Raw genomic sequence first — 22398 nt, 5'->3', positions numbered from 1 at the left:
ACATGGAATGTTGTTGTTAGCATCCGGTTAGCTAGCTATGCTAACAGATATAAAGAGCTGTTTCTACACCAAGGTGGAGGAGAGTCCTCTCCTGTCAGACTGAGAGGATCGTATAACCTCAGCTCAGTGAGGTAAGGACTCTCTCAGTGTTTAGATAGTTCACTTTAGTGTAAGTTATCTCAGTGGGTCTCAAACGGTTTGGTCACCATTTATGTAAACAAGTATTTGCGAGGAACACATGTATATGATCATTAGCCTATAGCAGTGCTTCTCAAAGTGTGGTCCGCGGACCGCTGGTGGTCCGTGAGCGCCCCCTAGTGGTCCGTGAGTATATTGGTAACATTTCACATTTGAAATTAATTAATCAATTTAAGTTTTCCGCACTCTCGCGGGAATATCTCCGCAATGAAGCAAGGTTACGTTTCACTTTCGATTGCATGATATAGCCCAGCGCAACACCTTCATCACACATGTTGCCACTTGTTTGTACCATTTTCAGGCGATGTGTAATCTGTTCTAGAAAAACGATGTGGTTTTTGATATTTGTGGAGTTAGGTGGTCCGCGAGTGTTTTTGTATTGGTTAAGTGGTCCTTGGTATGAAAAAGTTTGAGAAACACTGGCCTATAGCCTAGTTATTTAAAAAATAAGAGAATAAATGAAAAACGGGTATGAAATACTATTGGACAGTAACACAAGAATACAGTTTAAAAGGGGAGTGATTAGTAAAATATCCATAAAGAAAAAGTTAATCTGTGTACAGTTCTGTTTCATATGAATGCTGAGAGATGTAGGCTATCCATAGATCTCTTCATGTTGCTCTCAAAGTGCACCAGATTGATGCATTTAACTTCAATATTTTAAAAATAATCTTCCCGGGGGAGCATGCCCCCAGACCCTCCTAGAGGAGGTTAGGTCCACCCCCACCTAAAACATATTCACATGGATAGGATACAAAATACATTTGCACACTTTTTATATGGTGGCCTATGTCCATATGTTTCTGTTTTGGTGGTTGTGCCACAACCGTGCATATATGCACAAGTCATAGGTGCGCTATACAATAGCACTACACCCTGCAATGTGTGTGAAAGACAATAGACTTTACAGCATGTTTTTTTAAATTGAAGTTGCGTTGATGTTTGTGTGTTGGTTGTTGACGGCAGTGTGTGCCCCCCCTTGGTAAATGATTGCCCCCCCATTCGATTTGTTCTAGAGCCGACCCTGCGACAGGGCAGGGTGCTGCGTCGCCGCGGCGCAGACAGGTACAAACACATCAGCTGCACTCATCATCTCTAACCACCTGAAAGAAAGTCGGAGAGAGAGAGGGTGTCAGATTGGGAAACACCTCAGCAGCGTATCAGTCACAACTGCAAGCCGTACTGCCTCTGTTGCCATGGCAACGGGGGAGTGTCAAGGCATCCTGGAGGGTAGGATGGTCCGAAAATCTGTAGCTGTCACTTACTTCAGGAGAGAGGGGGAGAGAGAGAGCCGCCTGGCTGCCGTATCACTTCACTTCACAGGTATGATGCTAAACAGGACAGATGAGACACTTGGAAATGAGCTGGTGTGGATGTGACATAATGCTGTACTTGATTTTCCTAAACTTAAAGCTGTTTAAGGTTCATTTATGAGGCATCATATGCACATGAATGATTAACAATGAGGGAAATATAGTTAGAGAGAAGACAATTTAAATGGCAGTTAGAATTGAACCACGGGTTGATCGATAAAATAAGGATAGTGAGTCATTTGAAATCCAAATATACAAAATTAATAGGGGAGTTATACGCCAGATTTGAATGAATTTAGCTGATGTTTCCGTCCACCGATAAAATATGTACTTTGGCAAATTTAAATTAGGCACCAATACAGTTTTGTGCTATAAACACAATCTAATGAGGCTGAACACATTCACTTAACTTAAGCATTGCCGGAACCTGCCTCCTCAGTTTGTAGAAGCACGTCAGTGAGCCAATCCAATTTTAAACAGACATTTGGATCAGTCCAAATTGGAGGGGCTGCTCATTTCCCCCCTCAATATTTAACATATTAGATTGGCTCGGTCTGAAAGAGGGTCATACACACAGTCCACAAACCATTTGAGTTTATTTATTTGTTGATGTAATGCTGCCCTAAGAGATGGTAACAATGTATTTGAAGGGCTGTGCATAAGGCTGACAGGACATTGTCATGACACTCTCATAACCATGAGTGGACACCTGTCATTAACATGAATGAAGCCTAAAGTAATGTGCTAATTACACCTAACTCCATTACAAATGATATCAAGGACCACATGACATTTAATGAAAATACAAAAAAACATTCATAAAGACTCATTCATGGTCATGTCAGTTGTCAAGTATGGTTATGCACACCCCTTCAAATAAAGATAAACACATATGGTACAGCATCATGTAGCACAGGTTCATTACTGACCTTGGAAATAGAAGTGCATTACAACTTCAACAAATGAACCCATCTCCAGCTATTGATTCACTTTTTATTTCAAGGTCAAGAATTAACTTTTAATTATTAAATGAATTATATTGCTATTTTAAGTCAGTTATTTCTACTTTTTCTCTAGTTCAGATATTTTAATGAGGCCACTGGAGGAAAAAGGAGGAGTCTAAATATGTGCAGGATATATATTGGCCAACAGTATCAGCCTGGCTTTCATCTGGTTCATACACACCGCCTATTTTCTGCTTTAGATGTATACATTCATGGCACACTTAAATGTAATCTGAAGAAAAAGAGGGCTTAAGTAAAACAAAAACTCTTCTAATGAAATTACAAAAACCGGTCCGGCAGTGGCTCAGTCAGTAGGGGCTCAGTCAGTAGGGGCTCAGTCAGTAGGGGCTTGGACTGGGGGGGCCACTGCCGGACTGCTTTTTGTAATTTCATTAGAAGAGTTTTTGTTTTACTCAAGCCCTCCAGTAGGGTTGCCGGTTCAAGTCCCGAACAGAGCTAAAATATGGATTGTGGACTGCTACTTGGAGAGGTCCCAGTTCACCTCCTGCCCTGCCGTGGTGCCATTGAGCAAGGCACCGGACAACCCCCCACCCTCCCCACTCCCATTGCTCCCCGGGCTGTGCAATAGCTGCCCACTGCTCCTAGTACTAGACTCCTGGTACTAGGATGGGTTAAAAGCAGAAACCCTTTAATGGTCACACATGCAGAGCACACAGCACACACAGTGACATGTGCTCTGCATGTGTGACCATTAAAGAGGGTTTCGTCCCTCCAATTCTATCTATCTATCTAAAATCATGTGTAAATAACCTTAGCCTCATTTTACAGTGTATTGTTTTGCTCATGTTTACATAAGGATGGTCGTTTTTATTTTATTATTATCTGATATTGTTGTTCATATACTATTTCTATTTGGAACACCATTTCCCATTAGCCCTGGAGCTTCACAAGTTAAACCTAGCTGACATACAAACCATGCGAGTTCATGGGGGTCAAAGGTCACGTCTAGTTCCGACATGTCTGCGATATAAGTAGAACAGAGAGAAACAGTTGTAATTGTTTTCAGACCGCAGAGATTAAAGTTCAAATATCAGTTCAAATGACTTAAGCAAAGAGCTTTAGTGAGTTTTATGGATATGGAGGCAATCAAGTTTGTTCCCACGCTGAATCATTTTCATGTGAGCTGTATTTGTCGGAGTTAACAAAGTAATGATAGTTTTGTGAAAAATTATCTGTTGTCGTGGTTTACCTTTGTTAAAAAGATTTCTTACATATTTTAACTTGCTTATCATGGCTGCTTATTGGGATGTTAAACCTTTGAACGTTTCCAAATAGTGTTAATGGATGTTTTCTCATGTATTGATACAGTATGTGTCCTATAAGATTCCCTTAGACCAGTGGTTCTCAAAGTGGGGGGCGCAGAGGCATGCCGGGGGGGGGGGGGGGCGCGAGAGACCAGGAGAAAAAATGGTTATAAAAAAAAATCATAATTTGAAAAATTATTGATTTGAAAATAATATGATGCAGTACAGTACTATTACGTCTGGGTCTCTGTGTTTCATTCAAGCTTGACTCTGTGTGTGTGTGTGTGTGTGTGTGTGTGTGTGTGTGTGTGTGTGTGTGTATGTGTGTGTGTGTGTGTGTGTGTGTGTGTGTGTGTGTGTGTGTGTGTGGAACGAGCCATTTTGTGTGCCCGAGCGAGAGAGAGAGCACACCGGTACTGGAGATCGTTGTTGTTAGCTTCTGGTGCTAGCGAGCTACGCTAACAGATATAAGGAGTTTTTTCAACAACAAAGTGGAGGAGAGTCCTCTCCTGTCAGACTGAGAGACTCAGTGAGCTAAAGGACTCTGTCAGTGTTATCTCAGTGGGTCTCAAATGTTTTGGTCACCATTAATGTAAACAATTATTTCCAAGGCACACGTTTATATGATCATTATAGTTATACAAAAATAAGAGAATAAATGAAAAACAGGTATGAAATACTATATGACAGTAAAAAAAGAATACAGTTTAAAAGGGGAGTGATTTGTAAAATATCCATAAAGAAAAAGTAAATCTGTTTACAGTTCTGTTTCAAATGGGTGTTGAGAGATGTATCCATAGATCTCTTCATTTTGCTCTCAAAGTGCACCAGATTGATGCTTTCAACTTCAATATTTCAAAATAAATCTTCCCGGGGGACCATACCCCCGAACCCCCCAATGTGAGGTTCACACACCACCTGTAAAAATAGCACTTTACCCCTGCTTACACCTATATGCCGTGAGCTGATTATCGAGCCTTCACTGTAACAGTTGCGGGAACACTGTGTATTTGTGTGGGGAGTGTTGCAGTAGAACATTCCTCTGTAGCGACCGGTACATTAATGGGAAACCCTAAATGTTTGAGCACCCTCTATGAAACGTCAAGCTACCCCACAGCACCCCCAAAATAAATCTCTGGCGCCACCACTGAGTCTGACTATTTGTGTTGGGGGGGCCCGACTTTTTTTTCTCCAAAGGGGGGGCCTGACAGAAAAAGTTTGAGAACCACTGCCTTAGACTGAGATTTTGTTAAAGTAGGAAGCAATGAGCGGACTCTAGGGACATATCTTTGCAGCTTTTCACAAATAGTCACAGGCAAGTACATCCACAAAAAGATGTAACTGTTAGACAGTGGAGGGACTTCAGAGCTCTTTTCGCCACTAGACCAAATCACATTAGTCTTCCTTCAGATGGGGTCAGACTGTCTTTCTTCTCACCGTTGGGATCCAGCCCCTGCAACCCATCGATTTGAAGAAACACGTCGGACGATAGTAGATATTGACCACTTAGTAATTGACTGTGTGCATGTAGAGACTTTTTTGCTAGGAAGGCTCAAAGTGCTTCACATTGACTTCTACATTGATGAGCCGCTCCATTGATTACCTCGGAGATCTTCAGGATCTGAGGCACACGGAGCAACACAAAGCAAGCTCACCGGTCAGGCACCACAACACTTGCTTTTGTCTCCTGTACGCTTGTATGCGCGCTAAAGAGAAGCTGTTGATCAGTTTGAAAGCCTGTTATTTTTGATCTCTTGTCAGATCACACAATTAACACTGAAGTAAAGCGGAGAGAAAGAGGCATTCATGTAAAAACACGTAGGCTATGGATATCAATCATTATCCTAAGGCTGTAAACAATTACTAAATACATTACAGTCAAATCTATTTTTTTCTCCGTCTTGATTTTTAACACCTATGCATTTCACATATCATTATATTTTCCTCATGTTCTACAATATTAATATAGCATGTTAACACACCTATTATAATATTATTTTTATTTATCACTACTAATTAATTTAAACTTAAACGACTTATTAAACTAAAAGGTATGTCAAAAAAAGACTGCACATAAACTAGCATGACTCATTTCAATTTCTTGAAACTAGCATATTCTTGGATATCCTGAATATGTCTGCTCATTATATCCTTATATAACACGTGTTTTTTTTATTTTTCTTCATGCCAATTATTGCATATTGCTATACTGCAGCTGCTGCTATTTTGAGGACCATTTATCCTTTCCTCATTTTCCATGTTTTAATCCAGTTCTTTTGAGTGATTTTTGTTGAAGTTGCCACTTGCATATTTATAGGCTTCTCTTGGTTTGCAATACTGAGTTGATGAGCCTTTTTTCTCTATGGGGATATGATTTCTGCAACTAGATTCATCCTTGTGGGTGTTTTAATTTAAACTTAAAGCCACACCTACAGCATAACACAAAGACATGCACACAATATCCAAAAAAGCATGCACAAAATATGCAAATGTACAAAATATGCAAATGTGCACAAAGCATGCCCTCATTTTAACAAGTCAACATTCTTACATTTTCGCAGTTAATTGGGTAAGAGTATTTTTTTCTGTAAATCCTCTCCTCGAATTGAGCACTTGACTGCAATACAATATATGAGGGGTAGAGATGCGGGAAAGACCACATTGTTGCTATATTGGACCATCCACCGGTGCAGCTGGTCTATTTTTAGCCGGGAACTACATCAGCTCTGACTGCAGACCCAGTGAGGGGAAATCACCAGTGCTGTTTTGCTGCTGTCTTCACATAACCACTGACATTTCACTAAGGCAAATTAAAGCAGGAGAAGGGCACAAGGGAGTATTTAATATTTACTGTAGGCTTTGTGTGTTTGCGTGTGAGCTGCGCGTCTCAGAGGGGAGAGGAAGAGGGGGAGAAAGTAAACCGGGGAAGGTATTGTCAATTATTTTATTTATTTTTGGGAGGACTCTTCGCCGAGCCTCGTGGTGAGCTGTTTTGGTTTTGATCATACACAAACGATGCGGCAGGATCACCCGTAACCCGGCGTGAGGCACCGTGGGTGGTCCGAGAGAGAGAGAGAGAGAGAGAGAGAGAGAGAGAGAGAGAGAGAGAGAGAGAGAGAGAGAGAGAGAGAGAGAGAGAGAGAGAGAGAGAGAGAGAGAGAGAGAGAGAGAGAGAGAGAGAGAGATACGCGTGCTGCACATTGGTCGGGCTACTTTCCTGACGACACACCAACAATCGTCAACCTGTGGATAGGGCGCGAACGGTGCTCTGCTGTCTCCACTGCCACCCTCTCCCCCTCATCTGACACCGAGACTTACCCTCGGACATCCAGGACGCATGAACTGGGAGAGGGTGCCGGTTCGATTCCCGAGCGGAGGAGGACAGGAACCGAAAAGTTGAGCGGCTCGTGCGCAAAATCCCCGCTTCATGAATGGCCGGAACATGGAGGGGATGCCAGTTGAAAGTGCCAAGACCCGGCGGAGGAAGGGTCACTGCCCAGCCGGCGCACGCCTGGGTGCCGTCGCCTGCGAGGACGAGTTCAACAGCCAGGAGCTGGAGGCGCTCTTCCAGAACTATAACCTGAAGCTGGAGCAGACCGCCACCCTCAAGGCGCTGGCGGTGCTCATCGTGGCTGCGTCGTCGCTGTCCCTGGTGGAGCTGCTCTCCAGCCCGCGCCTCACCTTGTCCAAGGGCTCGTACCCGGTGCACTGCGTGGTCTTCCTGTCGCTGTTCATCGTCACCAACGTCAAGTACCTGCAGGTGACGCAGCTGCAGCAGATCGCGAAGCTGGCGCTGCTCTTCAGCTTCACCTTTGCGCTGCTCTGCTGCCCCTTCCCGCTGGCGCTGGGCACGTCGGAGCTGCTGAGCACCGCTGCCCCTGAGCAAGGCGTGTGGCAGCTCATGCTCGTCACCCTCGTGGCTTACGTGCTGCTGCCGGTGCGGACGCTGCTCGCGGTGCTGTTCGGGGTGATGTTGGCGACGTCTCACTTCATTGTGATCGCGACATCGTTCACCGGGAGGAAACAGAAGCTGTGGAGACCGGTAAGTGAGCACTTGCAACCAGCTGAGCCCTTCATGTACGCCCCCAACTCTGTTGACTTAAGCTATAGCTTCACTTAGAGTAGGGGGTTGGTTAAGCTCCCATTTCAGTCAAAAGTGCAGTCCAAGTACCCTTGAGCAACTTTGAAGCGCTCAGCTGGGCTTTCAAGTATGAATGTGAAGTTGTGCCAATAAACAGTATGCTTACGGCATGATCCGGTGTTCCCTCGAGGAGGGGGGGGGGGGGGGGGGGGGGGTTAACACAAACACAGGTGTACAATTGAAAGCAGCATAAAGTTTCACTTTTCACTAATGAAGCAGATGAGGAGCTGTCCAGCTGCCAGTGCTGAAACAGGATCATTCAGATCCACATACACAACTCAGTGCTGGTCCCTGTGCCAGAAATTGTAGGTAAAAGTGATAATTCAGGTAGGAGGTATCGAAGTTAGTAACATCTCCAGATTTCTGGTCCAATAATAGAGTAGTCCACAACTATTTTTGGCATATGACAAGCTATGTCTATTTACTCTACAGATTCCATTGGATAGTTCAACCAAGAACATTAATCCTTTTTTAATAGTACATTTGAAGCTGACAAAATTAACTTTTAGTAGGCCAAACATTGTTTTTCCATATCAATCAAGTAAAGTGAAGTGGTATTTTGTTGTATGTCATCCATCTTGCTGGTTCGGGTGAGAGGGTTTCTTCTTCAACCTTTCACCTCTGACCCTTGAGGAATCAATGACACAGAGTGGCTCCATAGTTCATCCTCCAAATGAACTGTTTGTGACGATCAGCAGTCTTTGATCATTAATCATGAATGCACTTTATCTGCCAGCCATTCCACTGTGTGGCTTTTGTTCTTTAAGTTACTCCTACAGTATGAGTGATGTTGTAATCAATGTTACTGGCCTGGATGTCTGCCATTTAATCCATCCTATGGATTAATCAAGGATTGTGAGGTCTAATCCAGCCAGGATGTATGACTGCATACAGAAATGCACATATGGACATGTGTGTTCCCTCAGGCTCACATGCAGTATGCAAATGCTGACAGCTTTGTGTGGCATGTCTGTTCTCGTTTGTGTGCAGCTGGTGGCCAACGCGGTGCTCTTCACCAGCGTCAACTTGTCGGGGGTGTTTGTGAGGATTCTCACCGAACGCACCCAGAGGAAAGTCTTCCTGCAAGCCCGCAACTGCATCGAGGAGAGGTTGCGGCTGGAGGATGAGAACGAAAAGCAGGTGAATTTGCACAAAACAACCAAAAAAGCACAGATACATAACAAACAGAGTGAGATGTGATGCATCCACACCTCGTCTTAAACCCTTATGTTCATCAAAGTTATTTTCTTCAAAGGTTTCAGGTGTCAATGTATTCTAACAACCTGCCCACAGGCGCACAGTTACTATGACAGCAGCTATTTAAGGAAAGAACAATTACTGTGGCACATGCAACAGCGCTACACTTTCCACCCCCTCTGCGCGTACACACACACACACACACACACACACACACACACACACACACACACACACACACACACACACACACACACACACACACACACACACACACACACACACACACACACACACACACACACACACACACACACACACACACACACACACTCACGGAGCAACTTAATAAAGCAACAATAGGGCAACTTAAACACAAAACACTTTCTTATGAACACACCCACACCACATGGAGAATTAATTACCCCATGTGTGTAATATGCCTTTGAAACACGCCTCACCTTGGTTATACACAACACTGGCGAGCACACACTTCCCACCTGCGCTTCGTAGATTGGATGATGATATGCTGTGTTTCCCCCAGCAGTAACAGGCTCCCTTCTGACAGGTAATTACACAAGCAGATTGCTTTCATGGCCTCCCCACTCCAGTAAAGGTCACAGTTTATCTGGGTGAGTGAAACACACACAGACGCCTGATTGGGATGTATCAACAGCCAGCTAACAGCCTTGCAACCAGGTTGACAAAATCCCCAAAAAACGTCTCGGATTTGAATTTCAGGTCTCTGGTTATCGTCGGGTGTTTGCTTGGGATTGTGCTTTGAGCCAGATCCATAGGTGTTATTGATTCCTGCATGTGAGGGCTATGCGCTGAACGTCTGGGTGGTGAATTGACTTCTCATTTCAATAGTAGAGGAAAGGCGTAGTTTCCTCTTGATTCACGTTGAGGAAAACTACAACCACCCCTGTTCCAAATGCTTGATACATTGCTCGGACAGTGACATCTCTAATAAGTGCTAACGATACAATAAGTTGGCCAATTTGACTGCAACAAAACAACCCCACCACTAGGCTTCTTAACATTTTCAAAACCACATCGCAGTCTTCATTTCCTCTGCTGGAGACAGTTTAGTGCACGTTATGGCTTCATTCTTAGCACTGCTGTGTTGTGTTGTCATAACATTCAACCATCTAAGTTCACAATTGACCACAGATGAAAGAAAGAATTCCCAATTTAAGGTCTACTTATGACCTTTTTCGAGTGATTTCCAAAACTATTGGTCAAGGATTATGGAAAGGTCAAAGGTCACTCTGAACCGAACAGCCAGTCCTGTTATTGAAGGTTTTCTGGCAATATAGTAATTTTTCTGACTTTAAGGGAGAAGAGTTATGATACAGAATTATTATTTTTTTAACAAAAAGTAGTTCATTTGCCCAAAAAAATCTAAACTCAATGTGGAACTTTACTGACTCGTCTTCTTTCTTACAGACTTTCATAGTTTTTGTAGTCATGTATACGGCCTCCTGTTTTTATATCGTCACAACAACTGAGAAAACCGCTGAAGACCGTAAATCAGGCACAACAACTAGCAGGTGAACATTGAATAAAGAAATTCTTGTCAAACGGCCGAGACTGTTAAAGTTTAAAAATAAATGTAATGCTTAAACATACCACACCAAAACTAAACATTATCATTTCAACTTAAACCCCCCAAAAAATGCACAATATATTCAGTTCAATTAGATTCTTATCCACATATTTAGTATATCACTAACAGTAGTAAGTCTCCACGTCACAGGTTCATCCTAAAACAATTCTCTCTTTGTTTGTTTTCATTGATATCTACCTTTTTAAACTTTGCTTTTAATTTATTAAACAAATGTTACATGTTAAATTGTCTGTGTTATTGTTGTCTTGTCAGTAAGCCTAAAGAAAAATAGTAAGCTTTCCTTTTACACTTTGTCCAAACAAACTAGATTGCCTCAGTTCAGTTTTTCAAATATCTTTTGATGGGAATTCCCCTCTGTTGTAAAGCTCAAAGACAAGGAATGTTCATTTTTAATGAGAGAGAAAGTGAGCTCATTAATAAATAACCACTATGAGGAGAGGCAGAGTCAACCAGAGCACACAGGGAATTAAGCCTGGGACAGATAGGAGAAATGGGAATTATAACGCAGTCAGAGAGGAGGAATGGATGACATTAATAAAGCGATTCTATTTTTTTTATTAAACAACCACACCTTGAAACTAATATGACCTGACACACACACACACACACACACACACACACACACACACACACACACACACACACACACACACACACACACACACACACACACACACACACACACACACACACACACACACACACACACACATACACACACACACACACACACACACACACACACACACACACACACACACACACACACACACACACACACACACACACACACACACACACACACACACACACACACACATACACACACACACACACACACACACACACACACACACACACACACACACACACGTGTTTGGCTAAAGCACAAGCACATGTGGACAAACACAGCCTTTATCGGTAACTGTTTCATTCACGGCTGAGGAGCAGTTGTGTGAATGGACCTGTTATGTGAAAGTGTCGGAGGGAGACACCGGACACAGCTGCTTTTATATCCTGCCTCTCAGCAGCCATTTAGCCGCCTGATGATTCATTGTGCATTCACAACCGTTTGACATCCTGCGAGAGTTTCAAGAGTACTTCATGCTGCTGCAAGTGAGACCATTCACACAACAAACAAATATGCTGATCTGGTTAGTCACTACTTCAGACAAGTGCAGGAAGGACTCATTTTGATTAGCCATTAGCTTAAAGGTGGGGTCATTTATTTCAGAAACACTTTCATCAAAATAATTTCATCTGTGGAAGCCGTAGTGCTGTAAAAAGCACGACCAATCATCTGAGCCGGCCCGGTTAAAGTAACTGGATGGCCTACCTGCCTGTCAGCCTTCCATCTGTGCACACACTTATCTCGTGCCCTCATTGGTCATGAGCATGTTCGTGTTGGAGGAGGGGCTCTGTAAGGAAGTAGCAGATTTTTTCCAGTTGTGTATTTTCAAATTCTAGCGCACTCGAGCTGGTTTCTCCAACATTACCTACCCCACCTTTAAGTTACTCCTCAGACTAAAATTCCAAATATACTTCAGTGTGAGTTTGATAGATGTAGCCTATGGGAATATTCCAGTTTTCCCTATAAGAATGACGTCATGTCGATTTTTATAAAGTTGTGTAAATCAGAGCAGTTGATGGACGTGTTTTAATGCTACAGGCCACAGTATGCATTCGGGTACCTAACCCTTACCATACTATGTTTGCCAAAATCACCAATTTTCAGATTTCCCACTTAGTTTAACTACACTATAGCGTCACATTTAGGTATACAGCTAGAAGGCTAAGATGGCAACGTTTTTTTGTTTTTTTTCAATTTTTGTCCCCGTTTTATACAACTGTAAATGGAACGTGTTTTGGCTTCACACTGTAGTAGGTCAACCAAAACAAAAAATCGGAAGACATCACATTGGGATCTAGGAAATTGTGATAGACTGGATTTTCTCTCACTGGATTTTTCACCAATTGATGAATCGATTAATTGTTTAGTCTATTAATCGTCAAATAAAAGTGTTAACACATCAATAGAGTTCTGAGAGTTCAAGGTCTGTAAACTAAAATACATTTAATTGTGCATGTAGTTAATGTTAAATGATGAATCAGCTTATTTATTTTCTTTGTTAATCATAAAATGTTGGAAGATTGTGTAAAAATACCCAATGACAAGTTAGTGTCTTTCATTTGCCAGCAATCAGAAACTAGGGATGGGAAATACGAAGAAAATTCAATATCATGAGATCATGACCAAATTCCTCGATGAATCGAAATTGCCATGATATGGTTTAGTTGATGTATGGACTTGTCCAAGCTGTTATAAAGTTTAAAATGTTATTAAACAAAGAACATCTACAAATCTTCATGTTGAGATGCTGGATTTGGCGAATGCAATTATGCTTAACAAACAACTTAAACAATCAACTGATGCAACCAAATTGACTACTTGGTTGAATGAATAATCATTTAATATATGTCATAGACAAAGGAGTATACTTCATTACTTCATTTGTGTAAAAAAACACATGTATTCATTCAATACAAACATTCAATATGTACGTTTACGTCCTTTCCGTTTAAAGTTCTCACTGCCCCTTCTTCTTCTTCTTCTTCTTCTTCTTCTTCTTCTTCTTCTTCTTCTTCTTCTTCTTCTTCTTCTTCTTCTTCTTCTTCTTCTTCTTCTTCTTCTTCTTCTTCTTCTTCTTGCTGCTTCTTCTTCTTCTTCTTCTTCTTCTTCTTCTTCTTCTTCTTCTTCTTCTTCTTCTTCTTCTTCTTCTTCTAATTCTTCTTCTGTTTAACCCTTCCCTCCTCAGGAGCGTCTGCTGATGAGCCTACTGCCCAGGAATGTTGCTATGGAGATGAAGGAGGACTTCCTGAAGCCGCCTGAGCGGATATTTCACAAGATCTACATCCAACGTCATGACAATGTCAGGTACGGGGGTGTCATGACAACTGTGGACCGCTGAGCTATGCAGAGTGATTTGATCCGAGAGTCCCCGTCTGTGATGTCAGGGTCAAGAATAGAAGAAGAGCAATTAAAGTTAGCCATCAGGGCCGACGCTATTTAACTACTTAAAGGTTAAGGAGAGAAGGACGGAGCGCTGTTGCCACCACCGATTAGAAAAGCTCCTCATTAGCTGGTGTTGTTGGAGGTTTTTGACTCTGCATAGGAAATGCTGTAAAGCAGTGACTGTTTTTAGGGGCTCTGTTACAGCTTAAAGGAGCTATTTTCTCAAGATTCTCCTACTAGTTGTTGTTTTTAACATTGAGGCTATATCAAAGTACTTCAACTTTACAACTATGAAGTGCATTGGTGACATTTGACCACACATTTCATCACATCCTGTCAGGTTTTCCATTGGCTTCATGGAGCTTTATAGTTTCAGCGCATTGTTGTGTAGCTGTTTTGATGGAACTTCCCTGTTTTGGTTCCCTCTCACAGCAGGTCTTTTTTGTCAGTGTGTAGCCTCAACTATAGAATATACATCTGGCGATAACAAGCCATTGGTGGTCATGATGTCAAACATTTGTTGTTTTTATCATCCCAAATGCAAGGACTCCTCTCTGTTCTATATCGCCTTACAATCTGAAAATGTTTTGGTTTTGGATATAACAGAAGATATGACTTTGAGCTCTGGAAAACTTTGTGTTGCCTGTTTCCTGACATCCATAACTTATATTAATTATAATATGTTCCTGATTGGCCAGTCATTTATTTGAAAGAGGGATATCAGTCATGTTCTAGTTTTGCTGGTTTATCTCAGTTTTAAGTTATTCTAAGTTGAATCTCTTTTAAGTTGTTTCTGACTTATAATACAAGTTATTTAAAACACATTTCCTTTGGATTTAAAACCTTTTGATGGCCAAAAATATATATAATTGTTTTATAATAAACAACTTGTTAAGCAGGTGATATGTTAAAGTCATACACTAAAGATGATTAATACATTTTTTTAAATCGGTTGATCCCTGAATGATCAGCCTTTCCATCAGCAACCTCTATTGCACTTGTAATGAAAACAACATTACAGAGCGTGAGAACCTGGCCTGACTTGAGCTGATGACAATCCAACGAGGCAGAGATGAGACATGGAGAGCTGTACCACTGCTGCTGAGTGTGGGATTGTAGGGCTAGGTAGCATGTCAACAGCACTCCTGTCAAGAGACCCTCCTCTCCACTCTCCTTCTGTCTGTCTCTCCGCTCGGCTCCCACACTGCTCGGGAACATCGCCGCCCGCTCGCCAGCCTTGCTGCTGCGCTGGCACTCGGCCAAACATCATGCTTCTGCACCCAGCGAGCTCCTGTCTCCAGGGAGCCGCTACAAACACACACATGCCCCCCGTGAGCACATGGGGATTATTATTATTACAAAGCTTTATTTTGCAGAGGAGGGGCGTGACATCCCCACCGATCTGGCCCCCTTTCGAAGTGGCCCTTCGAACGTTTGATCGCATACCTATTTAGCTTCGTCACCGGTCTGCTCTCCCCCTCCTATCCCTTACCACCACCACCCTTCTGCCCTCTTATCCCTCTTCTTCTCCTCGCCGACCACACAGCAGCACGACCTGCAGAACACCGCCATTCAAAGACAAATCACACAACAGAGCTTGTTCTGTCGAGCAGCAGTCGTGATCCCGGCTTTGCATACATCTGGCTCCTGAGCAACAATAACGTGCAGAAAGAAAAGAGCATGGCAACTCACTCACGATGCTGTTCCTTTTTCACACTACTGGGTAACCAATCTCAGTACTTGTATAGCATCGACTAAAATGATTGCCTAACTCTTATTATTGAAACATGTAAAAGTGGGCAAAGATCTCTGGGATACATCTTGTTAACCTACACTTTGATCGAAGAGTTCCTGCTGTTGTTGGGACTGCTCTCTCAATTTGTTCAAATACTTCCAATATGCGACGTAAACACCCAAGAAACACCTCTAATGGCCCGTGGGAATTATGACTCTTGTCCGTTAGGAGCAAAAACAAAACTGTGTTGTCGAGGGGATGGATGAAAACAATTAATTGTTGGCCCAGACAATGCTTTTGTTCCTAAAGATAACCAAGCATTAACAGTTTTGGAGGAAGATACAAAAACAATAATACAAATCAATGTTAAAGGTTATTCTTGACCGTGGAGTGTGTGGTATTAGGATTTTAGTTTAGCATGTAATATTGGCTGGTATTTGGTCATACATTGTTGACTAGATGAAAAGTTACCAAAGTGGGTGTCACGACCTCGATACAAACTGATGAACCCAAATGCACGACCCAGAGACAAAGTCTTGAATGTAACAACATGTATTTTTAATTCCAAAGATCAGGTAATCCCTCTTAACAGAGTAGGTACTGGAATAAACAAAAGGCGCTCACAAGGAGGAAAAAACTAAGCATAACAAAAAGAGAACTTAAGAAGAACTTAAGCCTACAAAATTAACAAAACAAAACCTGACATGAGTGAAAGCGATCCTTTCTGAGCTGAGGCATGGCACGACCATTCGGGGAAACAAACAAGACGAACTGACACAGGACAGGGGAGAGACAGGACTATTTAAACATGAGGTGAGAGGGAACAGGTGGAGACAATCAGGGACAGGGCAGACGCTGATGATGGTGGGAAAAACACACAAGGGGAGAAAGAAACAGGGCCTGAAATGAAAGACAAGAGGTAAATACAAAATAAAACAGGAAATGGAAAACGAGACATGACCAGACGTGAAAAAACATGAAATGACAGACATAATACATACACATAACTAACACATTTGACGAGACACAACAGTGGGGGTCTATATATATGTACAAAATAATCTAACTCTTCAAATAACACAATTGTGAAGCTGTAGATTTCCGTATTTTGTTAAAATATTTAATTCTAGACCAAAGTGTTGGCTAAAACCTTCCTTATGTATTCTACTAAGCTTGTTCCAGACTTGAATTGCATCTCACAAACTTGATACTGTTTGCTCTGTTGTCATGGAAATACCAACTGTGGTGTCTCCATCTGCTAAAAGAGGCTTTGAGATGCAGATAATATCTGTGGAGAAGGCTCGTAGATGGGCATTGAGTTAAACGTATTTGATCATTTAAACAGTTGTTCAGATCAGTCAAATGAATTGTTGTGGTATCAGTATCAACAAATCCTACCCAGCTCTGTACACGGCTTTATCCCTGATACTCCACTGGGAACAGTGATTTATTTATTTTTAATTTCAGACTGAAAGTCAATAAGATCCATAACACCTTGTTTGGTTGCCATCCGAGCAAATTAATGAGGGGCTAAGTAGCTTTCATCACCTTCCTCCCCCCACTACAGCAGCAGGCAATTCAGACCTGTAATTGATTTAGTGCTTGGCAGAGAAGACAATTCCACTTATCAGGGATTGGATTACTCTTGCTTCTCTTTTGATCGCCATTAGTTCATTTCTCTGCTTCGGTGGGACCTGTTGGTATTTTGTTGTCAGTTTTGTCAAAGAGATAAGAATAGAGTAGTTTCCTTCCTGGAGCACATGAGGACATCAGCTGTCAGGAGATATAGAGCTCTTCACATCAGAGTATAACCCTTATTTCTCTTCCTTCTGACAGCATCCTGTTTGCAGACATCGTGGGTTTCACCAGCTTGGCTTCTCAGTGTACTGCTCAGGAACTGGTCAAGCTGCTCAACGAACTCTTCGGGAAGTTTGATGAGCTGGCTACAGTAAGTGCTCTCCCATCCCCCGATGCTACCCCTTAGCAGAGATGGCAAAAGTACACACATCCTTTACTCAAGTAGAAGTACAGATATTCGTGTTTAAAAATACTCTGGTAAAAGTAGAAGTACTGACTAAACTTCTTTAGTCAATTAAAAGTAAAGAAGTATGGGCTTCAAAATGTACCCATAACTACCAACTGTTTTAAACAGTACCTGACCTCCCTTTATATTAATAGGACAATAATGTCATTGTTAGCAAATGAATGTTTCGATGCTGAACAACAGCAAAATGACAAAGTTCTCATTGGTCCGTCTTCTTTACGGCCAGTCCACACGGCGGCGTGCGTTGACGCTTCAACGCAGCTTCCCATTCACTTTGAATGGGGTGACGTCAAGCTTTGCCGAACTGCATTGTGGTTCCGTCACTTCGCTTTGCCTCCGTTGCTCGCTTCAAAAGTTGAGAAATGTTCAACTTTTGAAGCTTCGACAGAAGCGTCAGCCAATCAAATCATATGCCAGTACAAGCTCTAGCCAATCAAACCGCGTGCTTGTGTTAAGAACTCAGACACTTAGGAGGTAGGACCCAATTGCACGACCCGGGAGACAGAGGTAAAGCATTTGTAAGATACTTTATTTTATCAAGAACAGCAAAAATGAACAACAAAAAATGGTCTCTATCAATCTCTAGCTGAGATGACAAAAATGGAGAACAAAATGAAAACGCTCACGTAGTGAGGATCAAAACTTTTACAAGAGCACAAAGAGAGCATAGACCTGACTGTGGTAAGAGACAAGAGCAAATATCTGACCATGGCAATAGACAAAAACGAACTGACACTGAACACTGGGAGACAAGGGAATTTAAACACAGGGTAACAAGACACAGGTGGGAACAATCAGGGGCGGGGCTGGTGCTGATGAGTCTGGAATGACAGGTAAACGGTGAGTGACAAAACAAAACAGGAAGTGGAAGACAATACAACCAAAAAACAACATAAATCTCAACATTTCTGTCGGTGCACAACAGCTTGTGTGTCCGGGGCGGGAGATTCATGTGATTGGTTGTTGGTCGAGCTTCAGACACACCCGCCGGCAAGCTTCAACGCACGCTGCCGTGTGGACGCTGCGTTAGAGAACACCAGGAAATGATGGATACACAGATCGTGTTCAAATCAATAGGCACGCAACTGACTCTAAATAATAACCATCACGCCAACAAACGTAGATTAAAACTAAAGTAACAAACCTGTTTTAGAAATGTAAGAAGTAGAAAGTACAGGTATTTCTGTTAAAAATGTAAGAAGTAAAAGTAAAAAGTCGTCAGAAAAAGAAGTAGTGGAGTAAAGTACTGATACCAGAAAAATGTACTTAAGTACAGTAACAAAGTATTTGTAGTCCACTACTTCCCATCTCTGCCCCTTAGTGTATGTCATTCATAATTACAATATGAAAATGAGTGGATAATCACATTGTGATCAAGGTTAATTAAAATCCCTAGATGTTTAAATGATAGCCTGTTCCTCAAGTGATGCATCTCCAATGATTGATAGGTTATTGAGATATATATATATATATATATATATATATATATATATATATATATATATATGTACAGGTGGCTTGAATTATTATACACATAGTCTCCTCTAACTCTTACATTTGATTCCACATTGTAATATGTAATGTAGCGTACAGGGGGTTCAGAGCACAGTTTAATGATGAAACAGCTGCCTGCTAACGAGAATGCTGACAGCTATACATTTGCAGGCACTAAAACCACAGCGGTGGACTGAAGGGAACTGCTGAGTTAGCAAGGAACCCCCTTTCTCATTACACAGAGTCATTTCATCTATTGTTTGTATTAAAATATTGATTAAAGCGGCTTTAAATGTGGGTGTTGGAGTATTATAACCACGTACCGAGAGGATGAAACACAACTTGTCAGTGTTATTAGGTGGACAAAGTGTGTTAGGGCAACTATTTTATAAAATGACTTAAAACATCTTTCGGATTACTGCACTTTCCTACTTAATGTCTTACATTATCGTTTTTCTTATTTTAAATTTGTACAAGTGTTTCCTTTTTATACATATTTAATGTGCACTGTTCGAGGGAGCCTGATATAAAAGATGTTCATTTCCAACAACTTCTTCTCTTTTGCATATGATCTTAAATATTTAAAAAATGTTTCAGCTGATTAATATGCGGGTATGGATATATGCAACGTATTGGTGGAGTCTCTTCATTGTTGTCAGTGCATTCAGTCTTTTTCGAAAATAAGCGTCTGTCTTCACAGGGAAGGAGCCCTATTATGCACATGTTCTGGTTTCATTTGATTTGTGCCACACTGTGTCCTGTTTACATGCTTTCATGTTCAAAAAGGTCTTTATTTTTCACCTCTTTTCACCCTCTGTCTGAAACCAGAGCCCAGTCTGCTCTGATTGGTTGGCTGGCCGGCACTGTTGTGATTGATCAACAACTTAATTATATCCCACCCCTTATCATGTACAATGTGTTGTAGCTTGAGTATTACCTAGTGATGTCATGTTACGGAAGCAAACAAAGGATTACAGTGGAGGTTTTTTAGGCAGGTTGGTTGGTGTGGGAGAGAAACCCACTCTGGAGGGAATTTATGATGGATTTTAGCTTTTGAAGACCATTTACATGCACACAAACCTATGTAACACAGGAAAGGGAAAACCCCCAAAAAGCATAATAGAGCCCCTTTAAGTTTAGCATTAGATTGTGGGTTAAGTTGAAAAACTACAGAAGGAAAAGGCATGGATGGAAGTGATGTGACCTAATCAATTCTGGTTTCATACGGGACACAGCAGATTGCTTTGTATTATATGAATGACTGCTTTCAGAAGTTTGAGAAAAGCCTTAAACAAAAAAGTCCTGCAAGGACATGAAATATTTTATTTAGTTCCGCAGCTGATTTATTATGCCAAGCCATATATTGATCCAATGGTGCAAGTCGAGGAGGAGGAGGAGGAGGAGGAGGAGGAGGAGGAGGAGGAGGAGGAGGAGGAGGAGATGAAGGTTAAGAAGGAGAATTAACTGGAAGATAGGGAGAGATGAGTGAACACATCTTTTGACAAAGTGGAGATAAGACCTGAGGACATGGTGTGTGTTTGTGTGTAAGTGTGTGTCGGAGCACTACTGGGACTACTGCACTTGATATATAGAGATTGTGTGTGAATTATTGCAAACATTGGAGTCAGTAAGCCTGCGTGGTTTTGTTTTACGGGAAAGGAGATTAGGTGAGTGATAGGTTATCTGCCGCTAGACAATATTAATACTGCATGAGACACACAAACACACACACACACACACACACACACACACACACACACACACACACACACACACACACACACACACACACACACACACACACACACACACACACACACACACACACACACACACACACACACACACACACACATACACACACATACACACACATACACAGACATAGTTCTATCCACTACCAATTGCAGTAGGCTTAAGACTATACCTCAACACATGCACAAACACACAAACACACACACAGTTTATAACCCAAATGGTGCAGTACTATTTCTTGCACATGTCATGGTGTTCATCAGCTGATATCATAATGTGACCTGCAGTCCAGTGTAACTCTGAGCACATCAAAGATACCCTACTTGGTCTTTCTCTGAGCATGCTCAATCCACTTATAACTGCAGTGAGATTGGGTTAAAAAGCAAGTGAGTAGCCCTTGAGTTCAGATTGTTTTGTCCAGAACATTGGGTTTAATGACAACATTGCCAATCAAGATCATTGACTGGTTGAGAAAGCGGAGCAATTAGCAGCTAAAGAGTAACTTTAGTTTCTCAGGAGTTGGTGGAGACCAAACCAGAGCTAAAAGTAGCATTACAATTTGACTAAATTCGTGAGGTAGAAACAAACACAACCCCAGTGGAATTGTGAACTGTTGTATAATGTTACCTCTCAGTTTTTCAGCTCCACAGTGACGCGTCCTAAAACCAGGAAGTAAGTTAGCATTTTACCACGTCCGGTTCCTTCGACAAAAACCAATGCAATTTCTCCATAGGATTTTGGAAAATAGCTCGAAATAAGGTCTGTGGTTGACACAGATTGAAGAGACAGATCACGTTTTGTTCAGCCGGATAATCTCCACATGTCTACCCTACTTTTATAATTTTCGAATCATAAATCTAATAGATAGATTTATGATAGATAGATAGATAAGGAACCGGAAGGAGTTTACTTCCGGGGTTTAGGATGCGTCACTGTGGCACTCTATTGTGTCAAAACATCCATTATTGCATCTTTAATATTGACCCTATATAGAGATTGTGGATGTGTAATTGTTTGCAAACATCATCAACTTTATTATAAAGTAATCATATGTAATGGATGTGTGTTTTCAGCTATCTGCAGAGTTTGTTATGCACATGGTCTCATCTCACATATTTTAGATTTATGGTAAATGTTCACACCTAACTTAACATAATATAATCGTTTATTGTTATGATGCAATCATGAAATAGATCTTATTTCTGATGATAAATAAAAGTTAATCTTGTCCATAATGTCGGTCACAGCGCATTCCCACTCAACGCTCGGCGTGCAACTCGGCTGACCTCTTCTTCTCCCAGCCAAGAGATCTCTTCGGACAGTTTACTCTCCCTTTCTGCATGCACACGCACACATATGCACACACAACAGTCATATGCTCAGCAGGATTATCACTCTTGAGTTCATTTTGCATCTCAGCAATCAGTCATGGCTTAATGCAGGGTGAGAGTTAGAGAGAAGAGGGAGGCCAAGAGAGCAAGGTACAAGGTGATCTGCAGCGTGCTATCAGTGCTCCAGCACTCAGAAAGCCATTATATGGAAACCTTGTGAGGATATATTTTGCGCATGTGTCTTCCTGTGTGTGTGTGTGTGTGTGTAACCGCAGCTG

The 22398-nt window shown here is 41.7% G+C and overlaps 1 protein-coding gene across 5 annotated transcripts in view; it reads left to right on the top strand.

Moving 5' to 3' along the window:
* The first annotated feature begins 6945 nt into the window (after nucleotides 1–6945).
* LOC117560499 (adenylate cyclase type 1-like) overlaps nucleotides 6946–22398 on the top strand; it is a 52634-nt gene continuing 37181 nt past the window's right edge. The window contains exons 1-4 of one of the 5 annotated variants that reach the window (XM_034237367.1): nucleotides 6946–7822; nucleotides 8912–9061; nucleotides 13565–13683; nucleotides 17333–17444. In XM_034237367.1, coding sequence (XP_034093258.1) covers nucleotides 7208–7822; nucleotides 8912–9061; nucleotides 13565–13683; nucleotides 17333–17444 — 996 coding nt within the window. In that variant the 5' untranslated portion in view covers nucleotides 6946–7207. The remainder of the gene's footprint in view (nucleotides 7823–8911; nucleotides 9062–13564; nucleotides 13684–17332; nucleotides 17445–22398) is intronic. The other 4 variants (XM_034237368.1, XR_004571176.1, XM_034237365.1 and 1 more) reach the window with 4 other exon arrangements.

This window comes from Gymnodraco acuticeps, unplaced genomic scaffold (assembly GCF_902827175.1).
Source record: "Gymnodraco acuticeps unplaced genomic scaffold, fGymAcu1.1, whole genome shotgun sequence".
In the NCBI taxonomy this organism is placed as follows: Eukaryota; Metazoa; Chordata; class Actinopteri; order Perciformes; family Bathydraconidae; genus Gymnodraco; species Gymnodraco acuticeps.
Note: the sequence above shows the minus strand (reverse complement) of the source record. Positions and strands in the feature narration are given on the sequence as shown.